Source organism: Dendronephthya gigantea, unplaced genomic scaffold (genome assembly GCF_004324835.1).
Source record: "Dendronephthya gigantea isolate DGI-Jeju-01 unplaced genomic scaffold, DenGig_1.0 000024F, whole genome shotgun sequence".
NCBI classification, from domain to species: Eukaryota; Metazoa; Cnidaria; class Anthozoa; order Malacalcyonacea; family Nephtheidae; genus Dendronephthya; species Dendronephthya gigantea.
The window spans coordinates 1,646,662-1,671,457 of NW_021163034.1; the positions used below are offsets into that span (position 1 = coordinate 1,646,662).

Sequence of the window (24,796 nt, forward strand, 5' to 3'; positions counted from 1 at the left end):
GATGCTAGGGCAAGAGATGGAAATTTTTGTGAAAGAGTACTTCCGTAAACCGTATTGACACGTACTCAAGTGTTTACAAAACATCGGCTGTTGGACTTCATAAACTATTTTTATGAGTAATTTAGCTTGTAGGTACACCACAAGAATATTATTTTTATAAGGTTTTTAGTTGTTTGAGTTTTTCAACTATTTTATACTGTACCAGTGTACAGGGAATATGATAAAACATATTTAAAAGTATATGAAGATAAATTTGGATTTCTAACACTGGTAATAATATAAATGAAAATGTTCTCCATATTTACCATACTTTAATACCCTTAATTGTGAGCATCCACCTAGGGTTAAGGGTCCCAAAGGCCTAGGCACTTAAAAGAGTGAGCTGGTGAGGGAAAGGGGCAAAGTTACATTCTTAGGTTTCAATTTGCCTGACAAGGGTAAGTATGGTTAACATGGAGAACATTTTTGTTTATAATATTACCAGTGTTACAACTCCAAATTCATTTTGGAACAAAATTGTGTTCACCTTATTGTAATCCTACAGAGTTTGTAGCTGTAGGTTAACAACCAAAAGTACTTGGCACAGACTATATACCTACATTTTAACTATACATATTTCCTGCATGGTTAGAATATTCATGATGACAGTGAAATGAGTTGTGTGGCACTTGGACATTTGATTTGTTAAGAATCTACATTCGCACTGATAATACAGCAAATCGATCTCTCACATTGAAGCTTATTAAAATGCTTTGGATAAATGTATAACTTTGGTTGCCTGTGTGTTCCTTTCTCCTTTTAAACCGCCACCTAGGGTCCCAAGGCCTAGGCACTCCTAAAGAGTGAGCTGGTGAGGGAAAGAGACAAAGTTACATTCTTAGGTTCGAATTATATGCCCATCAAGGGTACATATGGCAAACACCGAGAACATTTTTGTTTATAAAATATATATATATATATATATATATATATATATATATATATATATATATATATATATATATATATATACATATTTGTAATATAGATTCAATTTGTGATCTATATTAACAAAGCATTTCAAAGATATATATAGATATTTGTAATATAGATTAAATTTGTGATCTATAGTAACAAAGCATTTCAAAGGCGTGGTATACCTACCTGGAGTCGGTGAACAATGTTTGAGGAATTCTAAATGAGTGCTCCTAACTGCGCTTTTTTATAGTCAAGACAATATTACGCATTAGCATTGCTTCGTTTTGTAAACATGAATCCCTTGAAAGTCGACGGTCGAACGTCGGGTAATATAGTATTGTACGGAAATATGTTACGCTGCTTTATTCTTTTGCATTATTTATTATGTTTTAACCTTTGCTGAAAAATTTGAGGAAATTCGATAGCAAAAGTTCGACTCGTTGTTATATTAACACGAATTCGAGTATTAGCTATCATATGATATATTTCAACTAATCACTTCGGTTTTTTGTTTAGTTTACCGTTTTTTTTGTTAGTTACCGCGAGTGTTAGTCTTCCACCTTCTCCTGTTTGATAACGACCTGCGGTGTTGGTTTCGTGTCTTGTATCTTGTCTTCCGTGGAAGTACCTGAAATATTATGGTTGCAAATGCCATAAACACACGAGACTGAGCTCACTCAATGACCAATAGATTATTAGTCCTACAACACGGTGACGTCACCAGGGCATTCCCATGTACCTAATCACCCCCCCCCCCATCAAAAACATGGACTTGGGAGGTTTTCTTGAAATTCAGAATTTCTAAGAATGGGAAATGAGAATTTCTTGGCTTTATGTGCAATTTAGCAATGAACTTTACATATAGACTGGAACGATAACTAAGGGTTATTTGGCTGCATTGATGGTCAGTGCCAGTCCCTTTTTTGTCGGCGCGATTATAAAGACAAAACAATAAAAAGGGCCTGGCACTGGTCATTCAATTAGGCCGAAAAGATTAGGTAAACACGATATTTCTACACTCACCATTTTCAACAATCGTCGATTCTTCTATTTTAATAGGAGGCTGCAAAAAAAACAACAACAACGTACAACGTCAAGGAATCACTAAAACTCGTTTAAAAAGAAACAATGATTATTTCACACACTACCATAAGTTCTTGCCCCAGCTGTTGTATGGCTAAGTCTAAATATTGCGGTAACGTTTTGAAGGGATTCGTGCTGGATTGAAAGAAATGTTGACTTCTCCTCGACAGTAGTCGCAGAGCTGCGAAAAATCAGGAACTAACATTAGCACAATAATACAACGTAACACAACCCCCCATGCTCCCCGTGAATCGCCCCCCCCCCTGGATGCAACAGGTATCAAGTTAGCAAGAAATTTATGTGAATACGAGAACATTAGTTCGTACCTCTCCAACCAAATTTCGGATCATTAACAAGTCTGAAAAAATAGAGATCACACAATTGTTATTTTAACAGTTTTTACAATTGATTTTACGACAAGCCGATTTTGAAAGTTGATGAATATCATTCTTTTCAATCCAGTGTAAAGCATATGGAAGGATGTTACGTCATAATTTAGGCTTTTCTTTCACAAGAAACAATGGATAAATGAAGATATTAAATTCAAATTTGCTTTACTTGTACTGTTCTTCGATCTGGCTTTCGGGATCAGCTTGATCGATTGCTTCCTCGAAAAATTCTTTCAAGTCGGGAAGAACGTTTCTGTAAAATATTGACATTTGATTTTCAGGCGTCAAAATTCGTCAAATAAACCGTCATTTTTCTAGTGATTAGCCAAGTAGATTCTCAGAAACACGTTTACCCTGATTCTTTTAGAAAACATCCACGTTCGGAAAGAATTAACTAAAATTACTTCCAAGTTCTACTCTCTTAAAGTGTGACTTTATCTTTATATCTACCTTTTTTCCGACCTGCAGGCCGCCATGTTGTCAGGGCAGAGATTCCAAAGACGCGTTAGTTCATTGCTGAAAACGTACAACAAAATGACATCTTAAAATCAAACGAGCTCCTCATAGTTTCTCTTTACATTCTGACATATATTATTCCAGTTACATTATATAGTTCAGTGTTTACCACACATAGAGATAAGATGGTGTCTATTTTTTTTACCTTCCCATGTCTATCTTAGATCCTGAGGTGATGTTGGCGATTCGCTCTTTTGCCTTACGTTTTCGTGGTCTGCGAAATGACCAGAGATTAATTTACAAAAAAACTTCGTTTCAGAGAATATGTACTAGAAGGAATATCATGACCCAAATCATTCTTACATCTTGGTGGAGTCCGTCGTCGCTTCCTCCCTAAAAAAGAAAGAAAAAATGGGTTGTTTCAGTGAGCAAAACGTAGAGAATAACATGCAAAAGGCAATGCATGTAGGAGAAAGTTGTTAAAGATGTTGGAGGGAAATGATCAAACTTTACTTTTCTTTCACAAAACTTGGACAGCTGGCGTTCTTCCATGATATCCAATTCTCTTCTCTGTTCAATGCACCCTTAATTGAGAGAAATCGCTTTGTGATTAACGAGGTTTGCACAAAATACAGGAGTTCGATATTTCTCTGCCGGCATATATGCAATACGGGTTCCTGCTCTCCCGAGTTGACTTGCTGCGTAATTTGTGAATCAAAAATTTTTTAACAGATACAATGAATCTATTCGGAATAACTTTTGTTTTATATATGCTGAAATTATCTGCTGGGGCCGGTTGTTCGAAAGGCGTTTAGCTTAAACGGTGGATAACCCAAAGTCTAAAAATACTCTCATATACATCTTGTGAATGACTGAACCCGCATCTTATGCACTTAATATGTACTTCCATTGACCATTAAAATATTTACATCGAAATATTTCAGCTCAGTTGTTCAATAAATTGATAATATGGTTTTCTATTTTTGACTTATCCACCGTTTAAGCTAAACGCCTTTCGAACAACCGGCCCCAGGAAATGATACCTCGACATATTTCGCGAACTTATCCCCATCAGGCGGTGTTTCTCTGAGCAACTAAAAACGTGACATTGAAACAGAAGATGAGATGCGCAAATGGAGAAAGCAAGTTAGAGATGATACGGGCCCAGCATAGTTAAGTTAAAGACTTAAAGTGTTGCTGGTTGGAAGGAGGTTTTGGAATGTGGTTTAAATGTGAAATGCTATAGACATTGTATGATATTGTAGAGAAAAAGAGATGACTACCGTAGCAATTCCTAGCAGGTTACCAACAAGCACTCCATCGCCTGAATATACTATATGCAGAGCGCAATTAAGCAGTTACCTCGTACACTTTTGAAGTTGTATCTTTCACGAACGAACTTTGCTTCTCTTTCAATTTTTGACTAGCACTACAAAGAAAACACGCACGCGTTCTTATTATGAATATTATATTCCTACATGTATTTTAAGATGAGCAATTCATTCAAAATATTTGGCTACCGACTACAAGTTGAAACGTTGAAAAAAAATGCTAACTGCACTCTAAAGTTTATAAGATCAATAAATATATGCATTATATTGGTATCATGGAAAAGCCAAAGAAGTACTTGGCGAGGTTAAAGCTCGGTTTCATAAAATACACTATACATACCTTTTAAACTTTACCTCTCCAGTGAGATATTGAAATAATATCAGTAGTTGAACCAGAATCTAACGGGAAAAAAAAGAAGACATCTCTTACACTACGCTTACATCAAGTATCATTTCTTTTAATTACTACATATGATAAGGGTGAAAAGATATCGGTACAAATACTTACTGTTCGGCGAAAGTTTGAATCATTTAACTGCAAATTTAGTAACTGAAAGAAAACGATTTTATTTTGTGAACAATGAGGAAATTATATTTGTCGGTTAATGTTCAATCCATCAAAATGTGGTTGTAACCTAGTAGCATGCCTTGAGAGCATTCAGTTGTTTTTTTTTCATCGGGTATTGGTAAAGATTAGCACAACATTTTGACAGCAATTTTTTTTCAGGCAAAACATTTCGCTATCCAATCATGGAAAGCTAAAGTATTTCTGTTCCCGCCGTTTGCAAGAATTAAGACTTGGCGAGTAGTAAACGAAATGGCGAGTATATAGCAAACGAAATGGACGACGCTTGAGTGAAGGATTCCAAAAAATGTAATCGACTCACCTTCTCGCTCGTCAGAAACTTGGCGAAATACGTCTGCTGATCTGAAGCGTCGCTTTAAAAAACAGTACAGTAAAAGAAAATTAGGATTGACAGGTATAACATAGCCATCGAGTTCTCGAGTTACAGGACTATATAATTCATCGTCTCTTGCGCGCTTTGTGTTTACGTTTAAAGTTTTGAAGGTAAGGTAAGTTTTCGTCCCATCAGCTGTGATGGCCTTATAGTTGTCAAAAAATTGAGTTTGAAATGTTTGTTATCTTGCTCAAATGTCGTAGTCATTCTCACCTCATCGCAACATCTTTGCTCTCGTTGTGTTTCCGTTTCTTCGAAACGTGCTCCAGTTTATGACTGCTGAACGCTGCAAGAACTGCAGACGCATTCTAAGAGAAAACGGACACTTGTTCTCATGCCATTAAGTGCAAAGAACTGGGCAAACCAAGATAAATCACACTTGGGGGACATGAAATGTTTCTAGTAATAAACTGTTTTGCTTGTTGAAAACATCACGAATAGCAATTTCACAAATGTTTCTGTTGTGTTTTGCAAAGCTGTTGAGGTATTGTATCTATAGTATATACAGTTTTTGAAAAAAAATATATGGTGTTTCAAAATATTTTTCTTACATCAACAAATTTCTTCCAGTTTAGTTCATGATAACACTGCGTGGGACTTCGAAAGAAATCTTGCAACGACCAAAATTTCGTGTAGAGCACGTAATCAACTACCTCACTGCAGAAAATAAGATGTACTTTAACCTTGAAATTGTGGGGTAGGAGGTTGAAAGGTGGGGGCAGTGGAAGGCTGGGGGTAAAAGATGAAGGTGGGGGGTGTGTGGAAGATGAAGGTGGGGGGAGTGAAAGATGAAGGTGGAGGGGGGCAGTGGAAGGTTAGGGAGTGAAAGATGAGGGGGTGGAAGATGAGAGGGTGGAAGGCTGAGAAGAGGGTGAAAAATTGGGGGAGTGAAAGGTGGGGGTAGAAGGTGGGGAGGGGAAGATGAAAGGTGGGGGATTGTACACTTAAACCAAGGGCTTTTTGGTTCAATGTGAACTGAGTTGTTAAACTTCTTACACAATTTGACATTTTCTAAAGGCAAAAGCTGCTGGTATCCTGTAACCAGGAGACTTGAATCAATGACTTGAATAAATCTTACCTGTCATTAACTTCCTTTTTTGAACTACTTTTGTCCTGAAAAGATATTATTAATCAATTGTTCATAGTTTTGTCATGAGAACTAAGAATTAGAATACCACGAATTGGAGAATGAAAAGCGAAGAAAAATACGAGTAAGATCCTTTAACAGGATTGCAACCAACTTTCCAGGCAGTACTTTCAGCTTTGGTAATTGAGATGTTGACTGCATTAGCACATTGGGGAATAACAATCCAGCATCTTGGAGTTCACTTACCTTACTTGGAGTTCCCTTGTAATCAAATGCCGTCACATTTTCCAAATTGAATTGACTCATCAGGTTTAAACCTGGGTAGAAAAAAAATAGATGAGACAAACTATTTTTCATTGCAAATGTCTTTCAAAATGAGGTACATGTAATATTGAACCTGATTTTTCTGAGAGTGGAAAAAGTCTTGTAAGAATCAACTGTATTCTCCCACAGAATACAGTATTCTGGGATGTTGATAAGCGACGTAATAAATCTGAACAAAGAATGACATTATTGTCAAGATATTGGTAACTTTCTAATTTCTGTGTATCATGTAAAGGTAAAGAAAAATGGTTCAAACAACAATTTAGGTAAGTGGATTAATAGGAATAAGTATTCTTTCCTAGTATTCTTTCCTAGTATTTTTTCCTCTTAAACCCTTAACAGTGTAGAATCGTCTTTCACCCCAGCTCTAGTTCTATATCCCTTTAGTACTGAAAAGGATTAGTCACCACAGTTTACTAATGAGCAGTCAGTGTTCTAGTAAGTTCCGAAAATCTTTTTTGCTTAAAATTTGCATTTTTTAGAAAATGTAACTTCCTTAATAAGTTTTTAAAGAACAGGTGTCTGCTGTATGAGAATATATAAAAATTGTTTCATTAGTTTTAATTTATGTGTACAAAAGAATATTATAAGAGAGTAAAGGATTCTTTAAGAGTTATAAAAAATGACCCAAAACTGGTATAAATCCAAATGTGCAATCATTCAAGTTTTATTAACACAGCACATACCATTACACATCCTGAGAAGCAGGTTCTTCCCTGCTAGGAAAAATGGTTCCTGAAACAAGAAAGTGTTGAACATGAAAGTGTCAAAAACTGTCCACCAAGTTTTGCTAATAAACTACACCGTGATTAACATTTTGGTGCAAAACCTGCCCATTACTTCTACCAGGAAAGTGCTGGTAATCTGGCTGTTGAGTATACCATTTAGCCCCTGTGATACGTTACTGGAAGAATAGTGCATATGGAAAAAATTAACCACTCTGTCTACTGCAGGTACTTACAGATGTCCAGGTTACAACATGTTTCTCAACAATATGAAACAATTGCTCACAAACATCAAGTGTTATACAGTCAAACATGTCTGACAACAAAGTTATTGGGAGAGGTACAGAGGTGATGCCTAGAGATAAAGAGTGTTGTTAAATGAGTGTTGTTAACATTTTATAATTTTGCCTTTCCCAACACAAGAACTCTGCCCAGGGTAAGGCAACTGAATTTGCTGCAAATGCATTAGTTTGTATATACATGAATACCTTTCCTTGAACACTGAATTGCATTGTGGACCAAACCATCACATACAGTTGAATCTTTGTCAACAGTCTAATTAAAGAAAATAATATTTAAATATTAAGATTTTAACAGTGCTCAAGGTTGGTAGGGGAAGTGTGGTTGAGATGACATATGACAAACATCCACACCAAGAAAAAAAAACTGGTATTAGCTCCTGTATTTTTATATACTGACCAGCTTTTCCATGAGAATTTCTCGAAATGCCTGGTCAGCGGATGAGCGTTTCTCTGCTTCACTAAGAGAATGGAACAATACAGTCTGGTGACTTTATGATTGCATGGTGTCAGATCTGCCATCTGCGATTGGGATGTAGTGCAGAAAGTATACTTAATTACCACTACCAAGATATCAAGCACACAATTTCAATGTTTATTACCACTACTTACATTTACCATATTTTTTTTTAATTAAATCTACGGTGCACGATTTGCACAATTCACAGGAATCACAGTCAGGGTTAACGTTAGGATGACAGGTTACAATATAACGAGAATTGTGATCATGATTGACTGTATGGTAAACTATAAGATTATGGACTTAGTCTAGTTCTTTGGTGCCACAAATACCTAGTGATCATCAAAGTGCATATGATGAGTCAATACCTGCCGACTGTGCTGGCAAAATGAGCGGACAATGCGGAAATATTTCCATCTTTTATATCTTTGATTAGCTCCTAAAAAGTCCGAGAAAGAAGTTTTTAAAACCTTCTATATTTTCTTCAATACACAAAATAATCTCATAGTTATTTTCTTTTAAGTACCACTGAGAGAAACGTACCTTGAAACCGATACAAACTTTTTGAGCATCAAAATTTGAAATATCATTTTCGTCGGCCATATTGGAAATGCTCGTAATCGAGTGCTTCCACTTTTAAATTTGAAATTTCCATCAAGTAAGGCTTGAATTTCCATAAATTGAAGAAAAATTCCACAAACAACATGTATGTTTTCTTTCAGTTTCCGATATCAAATTATCAATAGTGTCCATACTAATGCCAACAATTACTAAGTTGTTTATTCACTTTCAAAATTGATGTTATCTATGTCAAAATATTTGACATCACAACCAAAACATGGTTATATTGTTTAATGTTTGTATATGAGCCCGAAACATGCTTGCAACTTTACATAGGACAAGCATTTAACCACTAAAACAGCGTGGTTATCCATGTCAAAAAATTTGACATCATAATCCCCCCCTATTGGCTCCACTCATTAATTAGCGAAAGCCAGAGAGTGAACGTTCCAGTCTTCTTTGAGTTCACTGGAACTGACAAGCAGACAATCAAGTTAGAGTATTTTTCATTCTGGGCGAAATGCCTCACATTTCTCTTGTGTTTTTTTTGCATTACGACTACTGGAATGAAATATTTATACGTTGTTGATCACAATTGAAACGAAGTAAGGTACCCGTAAAATCAGCCGTATAATGATAATAGCCGATCCAAATCTTAGTTGAATGATATTGATATAAATTTAGAAGAACATACAAAATGTGGCATGCAAAAAGTGCATAATATACTATATAACTGAGTTATCCCATTTGGCAAAGCTCTCTTGTCATCTTCGCTTTGTCTAAAACAGCAGTCAAATGTGCGTCCATCCATTCCTTGCTACCCATGATTAATTTCTGGTAAGAGAAAAAAATGGAATAAAATAAATACAAGAAGCCTTTTTTTATTCAATATTTATTCAAATCAATGTTATTTAGCGGACACTGTGGCAAAGCTGGATAAAAGTGATGGGTTATATTAGAAAGACCTCCCCATCTCCCCTCCGCCCTCTTCGGTCATTTGGCGATAATCTAGGGCCGGTTGCATGAAAGCTGGATAGCGCTATCAACGGGATCGTGCTTTTTTCAATCGCTTTAATTCCAGGATCCTCTTTAATAATTGTTGGTTCCAAAGATGAAATTTTATCGCTTTTCAAGCATTTTTAGAACAGTTGAAAAAATCACTATCCGGTGGATAACGCTATCCGGCTTTCATACAACTAGCCCCAGATCTATAATTATACTTTTATGCAAATGTTAATAGTATATGATATCTTACATCCTTTTCCAATTTCGATGATGTCGTTTGATTCCAGTATTGATCTTTCCCAGTCTTTTTTGGCACTCTCTCGGCCCCTGGCGCAATATCGAAACATATATGAGGAAAATACTTCAGATAATTATAAGAGAAGGTGAACAGTGAGCGCTATAGACAAGGGACCGCGGATCAGGGCGGCTCGCTGGGCTTTAGCTCCACCAATAATTTTTCCATAATTAGTCTTTAATTTTGAATATTTTTTAGTTAGCTCAAATTTACAAGCTAAAATTTACAAGCAATACAAGCGCCAAACATGCTGGAAACCGGCTTTACATTGGACAAGCATTTGACCATTAAAACAGCGTGGTTATCCATGTCAAAATATTTGACATCATAACCAAAGCATGGTTATATTGTTTAATGTTTGTATATGAGCGCCAAACATGCTGGAAATTTTACATAGGACAAGCATTTGACCATTAAAACAGCGTGGTTATATCCATTTCAAAATATTTGACATCATAACCAAAGCATGGTTATATTGTTTAATGTTTGTATATGAGCACCAAACATGCTCGAAACTTCACATAGGACAAGCATTTGACCAATAAAACAGCGCGGTTATCCATTTCAAAATATTTGACATCATAACCAAAGCATGGTTATATTGTTTAATGTTTATATATGAGCACCAAACATGCTGGAAACTTCACATAGGACAAGCATTTGACCAATAAAACAGCGTGGTTATCCATTTCAAAATATTTGACATCATAACCAAAGCATGGTTATATTGTTTAATGTTTGTATATGAGTGACCAAACATGCTGGAAACTTTACTTAGGACAAGCATTTGACCAATAAAACGGCGTGGTTATCCATATCAAAATATTTGACATCATAACTAAAACATGGTTATATTGTTTAATGTTTGTATATGAGCGCCAAACATGCTGGAAACTTTACATAGGACAACCATTTGACCATTAAAACAGCGTGGTTATCCATGTCAAAATATTTGACATCATAACCAAAGCATGGTTAAATCGTTTAATATTTGTATATGAGCGCCAAACATGCTGGAAACTTTACATAGGACAAGTATTTGACCATTAAAACAGCGTGGTTATCCATATCAAAATATTTGACATCATAACCAAAGCATGTTTACATTGTTTAATGTTTGTATATGAGTGACCAAACATGCTGGAAACTTTACATAGGACAAGCATTTGACCAATAAAACGGCGTGGTTATCCATGTCAAAATATTTGACATCATAACCAAAGCATGGTTATATCGTTTAATGCTGGTATATGAGCGCCAAACAAGCTGGAAACTTTACATAGGACAAGCATTTGACCATTAAAACAGCGTGGTTATCCATTTCAAAATATTTGACATCATAACCAAAGCAAGGTTATATTGTTTAATGTTTGTTATGAGCGGCAAACATGCTGGAAACTTTACATAGTATGTATTATTTTCCAATAATCCCTTGAAAAGCGAAGTGTGGAAATAGTTTAGATAGTATTCCAATCGTTTTTCTTACCGCCTGCACTGAAACTTTGATATTTCCTCGCGAACTTTCGTTCTCGAATTCCTGTACCATCAGATTCTTCCCCAGACTTCAGAGTATCCATGCTCGGATTTGGCACGACAAAATGCGCCAGTTTAGACTGTTTTGCTGAGATCGTGACCGAAGGCACATACTCTGACGACACTTTACCACATACTCCTGTTTGTACTTTTTGACTCCCCGCCTGAAGCACAGGACTACTTTGGATTACCTAAAAAGGATTTAAAAAATGGTCACGTTGCATTGTCCTAATCACATTCCATTACTTATCTTGAGAATAGCAGGCTCTCTCACTTTGCCGAAGGAAAACTTGTTTGCAAGCAATTCATTACTAACCCCTGTCGTTATTTCAAAGATCAAATAAAAGTAAATATGAATTAATCATCCTATTTCTAAAGAAGCAAACCACAGAACTAAATTAGATCCTAATCACGCCATTTATTTGTCTTCTTTGAGTTCTGGTCTTCGAGGAAAATGAATGCATCCTATGTATGTTATGTTTTGCGTCTACCATTTTCATGAATAAACCACTTTTTTAATTTTACATATTCTGACTACCTGTTCTCTGGACCAGGCATTCATTTTCTGCCCAGCGCAGATGAGTTTTTCCACGGCGTTCCATTTAGCTTCCAAACTCTCCTCGCTCAATTCCCGCACCCGTGTGGATCCCCTTGTTGACCTTTTGTGAGTTTCTCTAGCTTTTGAGAATCTAACTTCACGTTTGGCGTGGCAATCCGGAACCTTGCAAACCAGACTTGATTTCTTGCGAAGTTGCGTGGAAGTCGAAGACCCAACTGGACTTTCTTTGTGTGTGTCGACATCTTTCTGGAAAGATTCGAATTTGCCACGCTTGTCCTCTGCATCTCCAGGATCTATTTCAAGCTTCGACAGCCTAAATGAGAAAATACATGCTTCTGACTAAGAGAGAGAGGTTCGTTCCGGAGGATAATGCATAGACGAGAAGAAATCTCAACAGTTGCAAGAAATATATGAGAAGAAACTGAATATGAGAGTGTAGTTGAGTTCACTGGAATATGTGCTGTTAATTTCAGGTGTTAATATGGTATATTTGGCGATGGTAATAAAAAAATAGAGAAGGTCGAATATACAGGTGTATGCTATACTCGGCCATGGTCGAATATATCGGAATACTCGACCATGGTCAAGTACACCATTTTCTGATATGTTCGACCATGGTCGAGTATACCATTTTTCCCAAAATGGCATACTAGACCATGCTCAAATACACCGGAAAATGGTATATTCGACCATGGTCGAATATACCTGAAAATGGTATACTCGACCATGGTCGAATATCCTGGAAAATGGTATACTTGACCATGGGCGAATGCACCGGAGTATGGTATACTCGACCATGATCGAATATATCGGAAAAGGGAATACGGAATATTCGTAACAAAAATTTAGAGATGGTCAAATATACCGGTACATGGAATACTCGAACTTGCATGGTAATAAAAAATAGTGAATAAAAAGTTGACTTAATATTTACCATTCTGTAACTAAGTCTGTCATCTCCGAATTAGACTTAGGCAATTCCTTTGTGTCATTAACCATGGTCACCTCATCGACTTGTTCTTTTCCTTCCTTGTCTTCAGTTTTAAAACAGGCTTTTCCTACGACCAGATTTATGGAAGAAGTATCCTTTGTGTTCGCAGAGACACTCGAGCCTGAACGACTTCCGGGAACACGGCTTGGGACAATTATAGTTCCATGTAATTGATTGGTTTCAGAGGGTTTTCTTCGTTCACTATCTTGGCCCGTATCTGACCTACCGTCCACCTGAATTTTCCTGCCCGAGATTTCGAAGGACGGCTCATTCTGCTTTATCCAGGAGTCTACCTTCGTCCTAGTATTGTTTTTCCTACAGACATGTTAGACAGTATCAATATAGCTTGCGAAGGATTACGTTGTTAGGGGGGCGAAAACGTCATTTGAGAGACACTTTTACGGTGAAAAGTAATAAAAACAAGTGGAAATCAAGGTGCCAGGGAGGCGAATGCTCCCCCCTGCGCCCCCTTCTCCGGCGTCCATGGGTTAAACTGTTATTTACTTACCTTGCAGTTCTTAAAGATCTTAGGGTAGCAAAAAGAGTGTCTCGTGTGGCAACTTGACTTTGATTGTCTTTCTTGGCCAGCGTATGTCCACGACCAACGTGCGACGATGGAACAGTTTTAGGCCTGGGCGGCAGTTGATCGGAGCGAAGCATGTCACTATCGATATCCGACTGGATTGGTTTTCTTGCCAACTGTGGATTTAATGACATTATAGAGTTACAGTATTAAAACAAAGGCTGCTAAATATGGCCCATGTATAAAACGTAAGTGGACTAACCTTATTGCTGGCAGTATGTGGTCGCTCCCTATTATTGAAATAACAAAATATTTGTTAGCACTTTTTCATACTTGGGAAGACAGACAACTTATCTTCCGTACCAATGAGACAAATTTATAGCTATGCAAGCTTCTGAACAGCACATACACGAAAAATGAACTCGCAAAAACGCAGAAAACCGTGCATAGCTTCGTTTGGTTGTAAAAGGTTGTGCAAACATCGACTTAGTTATATTTCAAATAGTTATACAGATAAACATTTCGGGATACAATTGTTACTTATAAGTACAAATATGTACAAAATTTGTGTGCTTCTCTGGGCAATATTTTTATACAACTGCTTTATATACATTACGAAATATCATCTTCGACTGGTACATATAGGAAGCAAATTATTGCGAAAGTAAACTGGGCTGTGCAAGAGAAGTCAGAAAACTGAATTTTTTTAACACGTAGGACGTAGGGTGACTAGGGTCTGTTTTTTTGCAGAATCTTTTGTTTATCTAAAGAGCGAGAGGTGAAGTTTCCCTGCATCTTGTTGTAATAACCATAAGCTCGATTGTGCGACGGATTTTTTCTTCTTATAAAAATGTAAATACATGCTATTTCGTATAGTTTGTAAAATATTGCTTACCTCAATGACGCTGCCGAGTTCTTTAAACAAGCTTTTAACCTGCATGCCAACATAAGAAAAACAGTGTCCGTTTAGAAGCGGAATTATACGAGAATTTGTCCGTTACATTGAGATACGGAGTTAACTAATTATAATTTGATAAAACATTGATTTCAGGGGGAAGAAGAAGCAGAGAGAGAAGTAGGCATGAAGTCCGGAAAGTATAACCTTGGAAAGTTTGTGAATTTCCGTACTATAACACGACAATTGTTTTACGCGCGTCAATATTTTCGCGATGATGATTGACATTAATAATTCATCATGACAAACCTTTCTTCTATAGCCTCCTGTAAACCTTTATTTGGATTCACAGTTCTAAAATTTCAAAGAGTTTTATCAATAAGTCATCGTTGTGTTTTTAACGAGGATAAAGGATGCATTAAAGACAAACGTACTCTTTCGTTGGTATTGAGCTGAAGACTGCACCTGGAAGAAAAGTGTGAAATGTGATATCGCTCGCGGACTGTATCCTATCATAAATCGCTTTGCCACATCTTGTTTGGCGAGCTTGGGGGGTTTTAAACACATAAACGACCTACCTCTTCTTTCTGAAGATCGAAATATTGTCTTTGCATTTGCGGACTTCTGTTGCCCACGATATGTCTTCTTTGCATTATCGATAACTTGCAGGGTAACGCAAGTGGCACCAGCTTTTACGTCATCCTGTACCTCTTCTGATTGGGCCTCATTGTACCCAGAGGTACATACGAGATCCTTGCTATCAACGTCCATCAACACCTGTCCATTGTAGCATTGTTCGTCGGCTAACAAACTGACGATGTGAGATACCGAGGACTCGGCGAGCGATGGGGTGGTATTTTTGTATTCGGATACTTTATCCATCTCAGTACCAGCACAACCCTCAATGAACTCCAGCTCCACAACGCCAGGCGCACGGGTGTTTCGGGAACTTGATTTTACGTTCAGATCATCATGAACCTAAACGAAAACATCTTGTGAATGGTGGTTTGAGCGCTTTGTGACTAGTTATAATGTATATAAATATTCGAGTCTATAATGATCTATTAAAGTGGTTCCCATCATTCAAAAAAAGAAGACAATTGCGTGCAAAATCCCCAGCAAGTATTGAAGACGTAGGTTCCTTTTCCACTCATCGCGAAGACCCATCTCGCTGCACGTGCTTGACGTAATCAAAATTTACATTCTTTTGAAACATTAGTGTCGTGTATATTCAAGGGAATATTCTCCACAACGCCGTATAATTCATGCAAAGCAGGCCGATGTATTCTTATCGCTATGAAAAAATGCCGCACGATATTGTGCCACTATTGATTATAATGAAACCTATTTATCATATTATGTAAGAAATCTAAGTTTGAAATCTTCAAACCAGGCGGGAAGTAGTTTTGAGTAGAATCGAGTTTTGTTTGATGTTTCATGTTTACACAACGCTAAAAACCGCTTTCATGATAAGTCAGTCGGGCATAAGGCGAATAAATTTATGAGAATATTCATCCCCGCCGATTAATTGCTCTTGCTATTCGGCCTGATCAAACGGGAATTTTCGCAGAATTAGAGCATGCGCAACTGCTGCTGCACTCCGAGTCAAAAGAATCTAAGGTCGAACCAATCCGGCGAACTTTGACAGTGGAGAGCCTCCTTTAGGTCATCAATTTCGACATGCAGAATCATATTGCTGTAACAGTGGTATTGGTATTATGTCAGGGTAAGCACATATTTATAATTCTAAATATTTTAGGATCGCTCCTGCTAATAGCATTGTCAATAGGGGGCCGGTCGGTATAATAGTGATTGCTCAGATTTTGCGCGTGTTTCGATGTTTTTTGGACATGAACTCTAGTTTACATATTAATTTAGAAACGCAGCTATAACTGGTATTGTGTTTGCTGATTACATATCGATACTGTGGCCCATGTTATAAGAATGGAGCAGTTAAAATGTGAACAAAGTTTTTGTTTATATTACCGACTATTCGAGCAGAACTTTTAACACCTGTGTTTCATTCGGCCTGGTTGACCGCGCTGAAAATTATTACAATTTTAGAGAATTTCAATCTAGATTTTCTTTGAGTATGAATAAACACAATGATAAAACAACGGAAATATGTACACAAATATGTGAGTATAGTAGTGCCGTTCCTTTTTGAGTTAGGGACTGGTCATAATTTAGCAGGGGGGGTGGGGAGGTGGAAATAGTGGGGGGGTCACATATTTTTTAGCCAGAAAAAAAGGGGGGTTCATAAAATGTTAGACAGTTATAAGGGGGGGGGGTTGCTTATTTCTGGTTGTAATTATTTCTTTTATACATGCTTAGACTTTGAGTTGCACTGCATAAGCTTTGCTTAGAACATTAAACAAAATTAGTTATAGAATTTAAAATGAAAAGTTATATAAGTCACTGTGTTAAAATATTTATATTTTAAATAGCAGGGTCTTTCACTAGAAATAACTAACATATTTGTTTAAAACCAAATTTTAACATATGAATATGTCAAGGGTGGGTAGTATCGGAGTTGTTGGAGTTTGCAACTGTAGCGAACTACAATTTGCGAGTAACTGTATAGACTACTTTTTAAAACTGGTAGTTTGAAGTTGTCGCGAACTATATTTTCTATATTAAAAGTAGCGAAGTAGTTGATTACTTTTTCAACAACAATCGCTATTCGCCACTTTTCGATTTTTTAATATCCCTCGACTATATACTCTATAGTTCATACACTATAATACAAACTAGTCATTTAATATACCATGTCAAATCTCGTTTGGACCCACATTTTCTTCTAGAATTCTTTGGCTCATCCGCCATTAATCCATAGTATCAGAATATATGAGCATATTATGCTTAACATTTCATATGTTTAAAACATGTGAAATCAATATAAATTACAAACACGGATACCAGGAATTTTGTTGTAGCGAAGTAGCGAATACTTCGCTACATTTTTCTAGCGATATAGCTGTACACGTAGTCAAAAGAACCAAACTACATATTTTTGACAATAGCAGTAGTTGTAGGTGACTACATTATTTTAAAATAGCAGTAGTTGTAGCGAACTACACAAAACTTGTAGTCTACCCACCCTTGGAATATATATAAGTGGACGTATATAAATTAATTTTATTACTTTATATAAACGTTGTCAGAAAAATTTTTGAAGGTGTAATTACTATTTTGAATTGACGGTGCAGATTACAGTAGTTTCTCATTTTGAAGCAGTGTTTATCAAAACGTTGACGGATGGGGGGGGGGGCATTTTTACCGTCTCGAACAAGGGGAGGGGGCATGATTTTTTGTGGATAAGGCAAGACAGGGTTGCAAAATATCATTCCTTAAAATATTGAATTACACCTCCCCACCCCCCCTGCTAAATTATGACCAGTCCCTTAATTACTAAATTAGCTTTACTTGACCGCTCCCTAGTCAAAACTATAAACAAGGAAGTACAAAGTGTATAAATAGCCTGCGAATAAACAATGATTTGTAGTCACCAGATCATATTATCTCATTATCACTATCAAAATTAGCACAGCATTCAGCGTGGAAGTCAGGCTAACTAACGTGTATTTGGATTCGAAATGCAAATTTTGGCTTTGTATATCCATTTCTTTGTAAACTCCATTGTTTTCGCAGATAATAAACACCAAAATATTAGCATAGCGAGACTATCTTAAAGTGTGCAGCAATTTCGCTAACGCTAAATTACAAACGTTCTACATGAAACTCGCGATGTACAGCAGCAATGTAAGAAAGCAATTACAGCAAAGCAGCAAAGTTCAGCTTTGCCGTATGTGTTTCACGTTCGGCGTATAAAACTTCATGTTTGAAGTTCGGCATACATCCACAACCGTTCAAGCATTAAATTTTATATACGGGAAACGTGAATATAAAACTTCTACGAGCTATCTAAAATAAACAATCGCTATTATTTAGACTGAACACTTTTAGGTTCACCCGACCCATCAAGTTAGCTTTATTACCTTTTGAGTTATCGTGAACGAGAGGGGGAATGAGAATTTTAGTTTGCTAAGAGATCACGACGAAAAAAGTTTTATATATATATTCATCAATTATACAGGGTGTATCAAAAAAACTGCAAATACCATAATTTTTATGCACTTTAGAATTTCAAAGACTGTGCAACTAATTACGCTTCTGGGATTTGAAAGTACGTTTCCAGGGTGCGTACCCTTGTGTCATGTGCTTAATTTTCCAATAAACACGACTTTAGACGGAGGTTGAGTTTGCTCGTATACGTTTAAAACAAGAAATTCTCTTAGTTCTGTTCTTAACTGAGCCATCCCCGCCCATTCGTAATCAAACCCATAAGTTTAATGCACTTTGTGTGCTTGTTTTGATAACCCTGGGAAAAATATTTTCAAATTAGATGATTTCTGTTCACCTTTACAACTGTTTTTGTTTCCGAAAAATTTGCACGAGTTATTTCATAATATTAGCGTAGAAAGTTAGGTCTGGGTAGCGCACGAAATATTTTGCTTCGTTTAAAATGGCGAGGGGTTGCTGCATGCATGTATTTCTAGGAAACTAAATATCACTAAAAGGTATTGACAAATTTGTTCGTTGGAGAGTACTAAACCATGTGCACTTAACATAATATTCACACTCACACAATATTCTATTTATTTAGCAAACCAATACGTGCTCTCGAAATCCTTGTTTGTAAGTCAACGCAGTACTGCCACTGATCTCAATGACTGTCGCAACTGGACTACGGCATGTCGCTCTGTGCGGCACGCAGTGGAGATCTCGAAGGACGAAGATGACATTTATATTGAAAACGTGCAAGGACAACCTTATATGGAATGCAAAAATACTACTGAACTGTGGGCAAGCTCCATCCAGTTGAAAAGGTCGATTTCTTTTCATGGAATAAATGGAAGACCAATAATTAGATGCAAGAGGAATTGTACACTTTTTGCGATAAAGAACAGTTTGGCGGAAGTTAACGTGGGCTTTTACAATTTAGTTTTAAAATCCGCGAATGTCGTTGTTGAATGTGACGAGGCCATCGCATTTGAGATAATCATAGACAATACTACCTTCACAGATCACTTATTCGGCGTATACAGTAGCAGCTCTACAAACTGCGACATTAAGATTTACAATTCGACATTTCTTGGAAGGGCAGACGAGGCAATTTTGCTGCGATGTACTAACATCACAGCGCATATCAGTGACAGCGTATTTGAAAGAAATCCAATTATTCTCCGAACTAAATACAACGACCCTCGCAAACACGCGCACACGTTCGAAGTGCTTGTTCGTCGAAGCATTTTTGACGGCCTATACACTGCAATCCCAAATGATCTATTTTACATAAGTCCCTATGCGGTGAGAATAAATATTTCTATATGGAGCTCCACGTTTTTAAATCACCACGGAAAGGCCACGAGGGATCGAAATTATAAGCCGTTATTAATAGGTGATTTTAATGCAAACAAGCGCAATATTATAACGTACATATCATTAACGAATATCAAAGTGAAGAACAATTTGTCACCTGTTACAATCGTGGTGAGACTTAACAAACACTCTCCCCTTATAGTAGAAATTCTAGACAGCGTATTTAAAAATAATTCTTGCGCTTTAATAATGACTACAAACTCTCAAAGCACCAGATCTAAAAAGAAAGGGCGCACAACTGCTTCTCTACGCAACGTTACCTTTACACAAAATTTCAACCATTTTATTGATTCATCGTATTCTTCATCGGCGGTAAAATTTAAGGGAGGAAAGTTACGAATGACGTCATGTCGTTTCCATGATAACAGGCAGAGTAAAAGGCCGTTTACTGGTGTCGTCACCGTTTCAGAAGACACAACTGTCATCTTCACTGACTGCCATTTTCAAAACCGTCAAATCGATTCATTTGCGTCGCAGTTCTACGCAAGTGGACGAACTTGGGTTTCCTTCATGGGCTTGAATGTATTCAACATGACCGCTTTGAACACTGACCAAACCGTTTTTCTACGTACGCCTTTGCATAGATTCAAAGATAAGGTAGTTGCCTTTCATGGTAATTCAGTCAAAGTCCTATGCCCACAAGGGTATGTTCTGGAATCTCAAAAGATCTGCAAAAGGTATGGAGGCAAAATACATTGTACATACGTTTACATAAGCTGCGAGAAGTGTCCGCAAAAAACCTATGCAATCAAAAGAGCGCAATTCATGATCAGTAAAAACAACAACATCACCTGTAAGCCTTGTCCTCGCGGGGGAAGCTGTCTTGATGGCGTCGTCAAAGCGAGGCCAAATTTCTGGGGATACAAAGCTAACACCTCGATCAAGTTCGCGCAATGCCCGCCGGGATATTGCTGCATTTCCAAGGATTGCGTCAGCTATGATAGTTGCCATGGTAACCGAACTGGAACGCTCTGCGGTCATTGCGCCAGCGGAATGTCCGATGGTTTGTTCAGTTCGTCCTGTATTTTTAATGCGAAATGCTCAGTTTCTTTATTCATCCCTAGTGCACTAGCCATATTGATCCTCTACCTTATCTTCTTCCTTTACCACGAGGAGATCGAAAGGATTATCTCGAAAATTCTTTTTAGCAGCTTGAAGATTTTCACCTCGCGGCGAATTCCTGCTAGAACCCCAACGAATGAAAGAAATCGACGCGGTGGACTGATAAAAGTGGTTTTCTATTACTACCAAGTGGTACGATTGCTTCAAGGCACCGTAGGATCGCAGAAACGAAATCATATACTTGGAAAACTGGAAGATTTCATCGCACGACTTTTGAACATGATTTTGGTCGACACGGCGCTATTGAATTGTCCATTTCAAAGTCTTCAACCCGTTCAGAAAACTGCGATACTGCACTCTGTTGGTTATTTCCTGTTAGGATTGTTGGCAATACTTTACATTATCACTGTGCTTGTTCTGTATCTTCAAAAATTTTTAAAAAACTCTGGATACAACGAGATGACGAACATAGTAGCAAATGAAGAAGCCAGGCAGTCATGGACGTTCAAGGCGCGCATTGCTTCAGCTTTTACCTACATATCATTATTGATGTACGCCTCTTCCACCCAGCTCTGCCTCTCCCTTCTTCATTGCGTACCAGTTGGAAACAACCAGGTGCTGTTTCTTGATGGGAATGTAAAATGTTACCAAACATTTCAATATATTCTTCTTGCCTACGTAATATCATCGGTGTTTCCGTTTTGTCTCGTGCCTGTCCTTGGGGCGTATCTTTTGAAAATAAATCGCATTTCTGTTTCACAATTCTGCATCGCATGCATATTCCCGTTGTCATTTTGTTGTTTTTGGATCTATTTGGTACTCAGGGAGTATCGCTGGCAGAAGCGAGCTGGCAATGACAATAGAGAATCCAGCAAAAATTTTGGAGAGGCTTGTGAAGATTATTGCGTTGAAAATCCTTCTGAAGATCAGCCAACCAACCAACAGTTACTAGACCCAGTTCATTGTCAACGTGAACACAGACACAGCTGTTGCCAGGGGGAAATACGCGAGGACAGGCCGACATGCGATAGTGGTTGTAGGATCCAAAACAACGAAGTCATTCTTCGAATTCTTCTTGGTCCATTCAGACATCACAAAGCATTCCTATGCTTCCCTGACTCTATTCTTCCTTGGGAAGGTTACTTGATATTCAGAAGGCTGGTTCTTATAATTGTGCTCACATTCGTGCACGATAATCGACTCAAAATGATGCTAACTTTGACACTCTGTGTCATTATTCTCGCATCTCACACGTACATTAAACCTTTCACTCGTCCAAGTGTCAATGCCATTGAATCACTTTCACTTTCTGTTTTGACTGTTCTTTGTGGTTTCACTTTAATCAAAAGCCTTTATTATGGCGAGGATTTCGCATCGCTTTCAGACGATGTCGCTTTACTCAACGTCTTCAATACGATAGAAAATATCCTTGTTGTTGCTCCGTTGGCGATCCTACTACTCATAGTAGTATTATCTGTGTTGGGAAGGTTAATGGTACTGATTCGAAAGTGCTCTAGATATTGCAGGAAGTAATTAATTACATCGTTTTCTCGACAGTCCGAGGACAAGTATACAGAGGAAAGAGGCGTTATCTTAGAAATTAAGTGTTGGGTTACAGCCGAAGGCGAGACCCTAAGTGTGTATAAACTTACAAGAAAGCAGAATAAAGAGATGGCTGAATAGATGGAAAAGAACATCCAAATTATGCAGTGCACATTTATGATCAACACCTGTATATTCAAAAATTTGATGCACTCAAACGTACACAAACAATGATTGAGTGTGACATAGAAGTTTTGCTATCACTGTGAGTTTACTCTTAGAATACAGGCGTAAACATTATTGTGCGCATAAATAAGTAGATTTAAAATCAGTATTTTTATAGCTTCGACGTGTCGCTAATGTGAAGTGGTGACATTTGTAACATCTAATTTTCAATATTCCTCTAAATAATATCATTAGTTTTCAGCAGAAAATTGTTGTCGTTGTATTGAGAAATTGTTGTGGTATGCGAACTTCAAATAGTTTATTAGACGAAAATTTGAGAAAAATGAAAAATTTAAGAAAAAAATGATTTTTAGTTAATCATCGCGCAGAAGGGTATCAAGGGTTGTTGAAATAGAAATCCTTTCTGCAGTATTTAATCGATTTTTTTATTATTCTTAATGAAACCGCTGTCGAAATTTTGTTATTATGTTTACCATAACCTTAAAAGAACTATAGCTCTGACCATAGGCGGCCCAAAATTGCGCGAGAAATTTTTCGGTAATTTGTCAAATTAATGTAATGTAATTGTACATTGCTATATCATATTGACAAATACCGAAAAATTTCTCGCGCAATTTTGGGCCGCCTATGCTCTGACGACATAAATTAGAACCAAAAAGTCAAGTTGTTTCGACAGAGAGATTGATTTTGAGAAATTTATAACAAGTCCCAGTTAAATTTTCAGTTTTAAGATCATCCAATCTCGAAACCAGAGCCCGCGATCCATCGGGAGGAAGATCATCTGGTAGTGTACCATCCTCGTTCCCAGGTTTTCCACGTATTCAAGTTCCGGGCAAGCGAGCAAGACTCTTTATGGCGCATATTCTAGCGGAAATTGTGACTACATTAGCGCATGCGCAACTAATTTTCCAGTGAAATCCGAGTAGACAGAATCTAGAGTCGAAACGAAGAGCACTTTGTCTCAGGGAAATGACGCTTTGCCATGATACTTGAAATGCCCGGGTAACTGTCGGAAGCCTCCTTAATTTAAGTTGAATAATTTCGCGACATGCTGGACCATATTGCTTTAACGGTGGTGTTATTGTTATGTCAGGGTAAGTACGACCTTTGTTATGCCTAAATATTTTAAGATTTATTACAATTTGCGTTCAAGCATGCGACGTGCGATTTTAAAACGTACGTTTGAAGTTCCAAAACGTACGTTTGACTTTTCAAAATGTACGTTAGCGTTTCAAAATGTACGTTTTGTCACGCCCTCAGTCATGTTTGGGTAATGAAATTGACATGTTTTTGAAGTCCAAATGAACTTGGCGAATCAAAAATGCCGTATGAACTTAAAAAACATGTCAATTTCATTATCAAAACATGTCAATTTCATTATCCAAACATGACAGGGGGCGAGACAAAACGTACGTTTTGAAACGCTGTATGTCTCAATATTTAAACCGACACTGGTTAACTGTGTTCCTAAATAAATATTTGAACTAGAGTTTAGACCAGAACTAGAGTTGAGAAATATCTATAATTTGTCGATCTCGCAGTCGGGAATGATATACTACCATTCCACAGTCGGGAATGATATACTACCATTTGCGTTCAAGCTTGCGACATGCGATTTCAAAAGGTACGTTTAGCATATTGAGAAAATATAGCAGTTCAAAATGAGACCAAAGGCTGAGTACGAGGTTGGCAAACATCACGAACTTAGCAAAATTTACTAAATTTAGGGTCATGAAGCATTGTTCGCAAATTCCGATCGCATTCGAATTCGAAACGAACAATCAACAGCTTAACGGAAGTTGCAGGAAACAGGAAATTTCGATTACGCAGGAAGAGGAAAATTCGATTACGCGGCATATCAGTGGCAATCCTCCAGAGCCTACATTCTTGACGTACATCTCGATATCAGCGATTTTTGTTTTGTCAGGGTGGTTTTTTGAGCAAACGTACCATAGTACTGCGGTTTCATCCTGTGCGAATGCGTAATGCTTCATATTCGCACTTATGTGTACGTTGCTTGTCAGCGAAAATCACGTTTAGTCGAAAGATAGAGAATTCTCATCAGCATAACCACGCTATAAAATTGTATACGTTTATCCGGTCTTTAACCCTTGTATAAGTTTAAATATTTA

General features: G+C 37.3%; 4 protein-coding genes across 4 annotated transcripts; 1 reads left to right on the forward strand and 3 right to left on the reverse strand.

The window, feature by feature from the left end:
• Positions 1 to 1,345: 1,345 nt before the first annotated feature.
• Positions 1,346 to 8,689, reverse strand: LOC114522865 (THO complex subunit 1-like). The gene is made up of 25 exons (XM_028543635.1): positions 8,614 to 8,689; positions 8,439 to 8,509; positions 8,011 to 8,071; positions 7,800 to 7,866; positions 7,548 to 7,666; positions 7,273 to 7,321; positions 6,660 to 6,755; positions 6,509 to 6,579; positions 6,254 to 6,288; positions 5,727 to 5,832; positions 5,389 to 5,483; positions 5,104 to 5,155; positions 4,725 to 4,766; positions 4,557 to 4,615; positions 4,248 to 4,314; positions 3,929 to 3,979; positions 3,399 to 3,469; positions 3,249 to 3,278; positions 3,091 to 3,159; positions 2,880 to 2,945; positions 2,599 to 2,682; positions 2,367 to 2,398; positions 2,106 to 2,221; positions 1,981 to 2,020; positions 1,346 to 1,585 (listed from the first exon to the last, which is right to left on the reverse strand). The coding sequence occupies exons 1-25, from the start codon at positions 8,671 to 8,673 to the stop codon at positions 1,506 to 1,508; spliced, it is 1,689 nt and encodes a 562-aa protein (XP_028399436.1). The 5' UTR covers positions 8,674 to 8,689; the 3' UTR covers positions 1,346 to 1,505.
• Positions 8,690 to 9,369: 680 nt separating this feature from the next.
• Positions 9,370 to 12,212, reverse strand: LOC114522786. The gene is made up of 4 exons (XM_028543534.1): positions 12,003 to 12,212; positions 11,418 to 11,655; positions 9,887 to 9,963; positions 9,370 to 9,465 (listed from the first exon to the last, which is right to left on the reverse strand). The coding sequence occupies exons 1-4, from the start codon at positions 12,024 to 12,026 to the stop codon at positions 9,370 to 9,372; spliced, it is 435 nt and encodes a 144-aa protein (XP_028399335.1). The 5' UTR covers positions 12,027 to 12,212.
• A 1,306-nt stretch (positions 12,213 to 13,518) lies between these two features.
• LOC114522787 lies at positions 13,519 to 15,314 on the reverse strand. The gene is made up of 6 exons (XM_028543535.1): positions 15,011 to 15,314; positions 14,867 to 14,897; positions 14,742 to 14,786; positions 14,433 to 14,471; positions 13,800 to 13,827; positions 13,519 to 13,713 (listed from the first exon to the last, which is right to left on the reverse strand). The coding sequence occupies exons 1-6, from the start codon at positions 15,312 to 15,314 to the stop codon at positions 13,519 to 13,521; spliced, it is 642 nt and encodes a 213-aa protein (XP_028399336.1).
• A 5,282-nt stretch (positions 15,315 to 20,596) lies between these two features.
• Positions 20,597 to 22,899, forward strand: LOC114522788. The gene has a single exon (XM_028543536.1). It carries the CDS (start codon positions 20,640 to 20,642, stop codon positions 22,467 to 22,469), a length of 1,830 nt encoding a protein of 609 aa, XP_028399337.1. The 5' UTR covers positions 20,597 to 20,639; the 3' UTR covers positions 22,470 to 22,899.
• Positions 22,900 to 24,796: the final 1,897 nt, after the last annotated feature.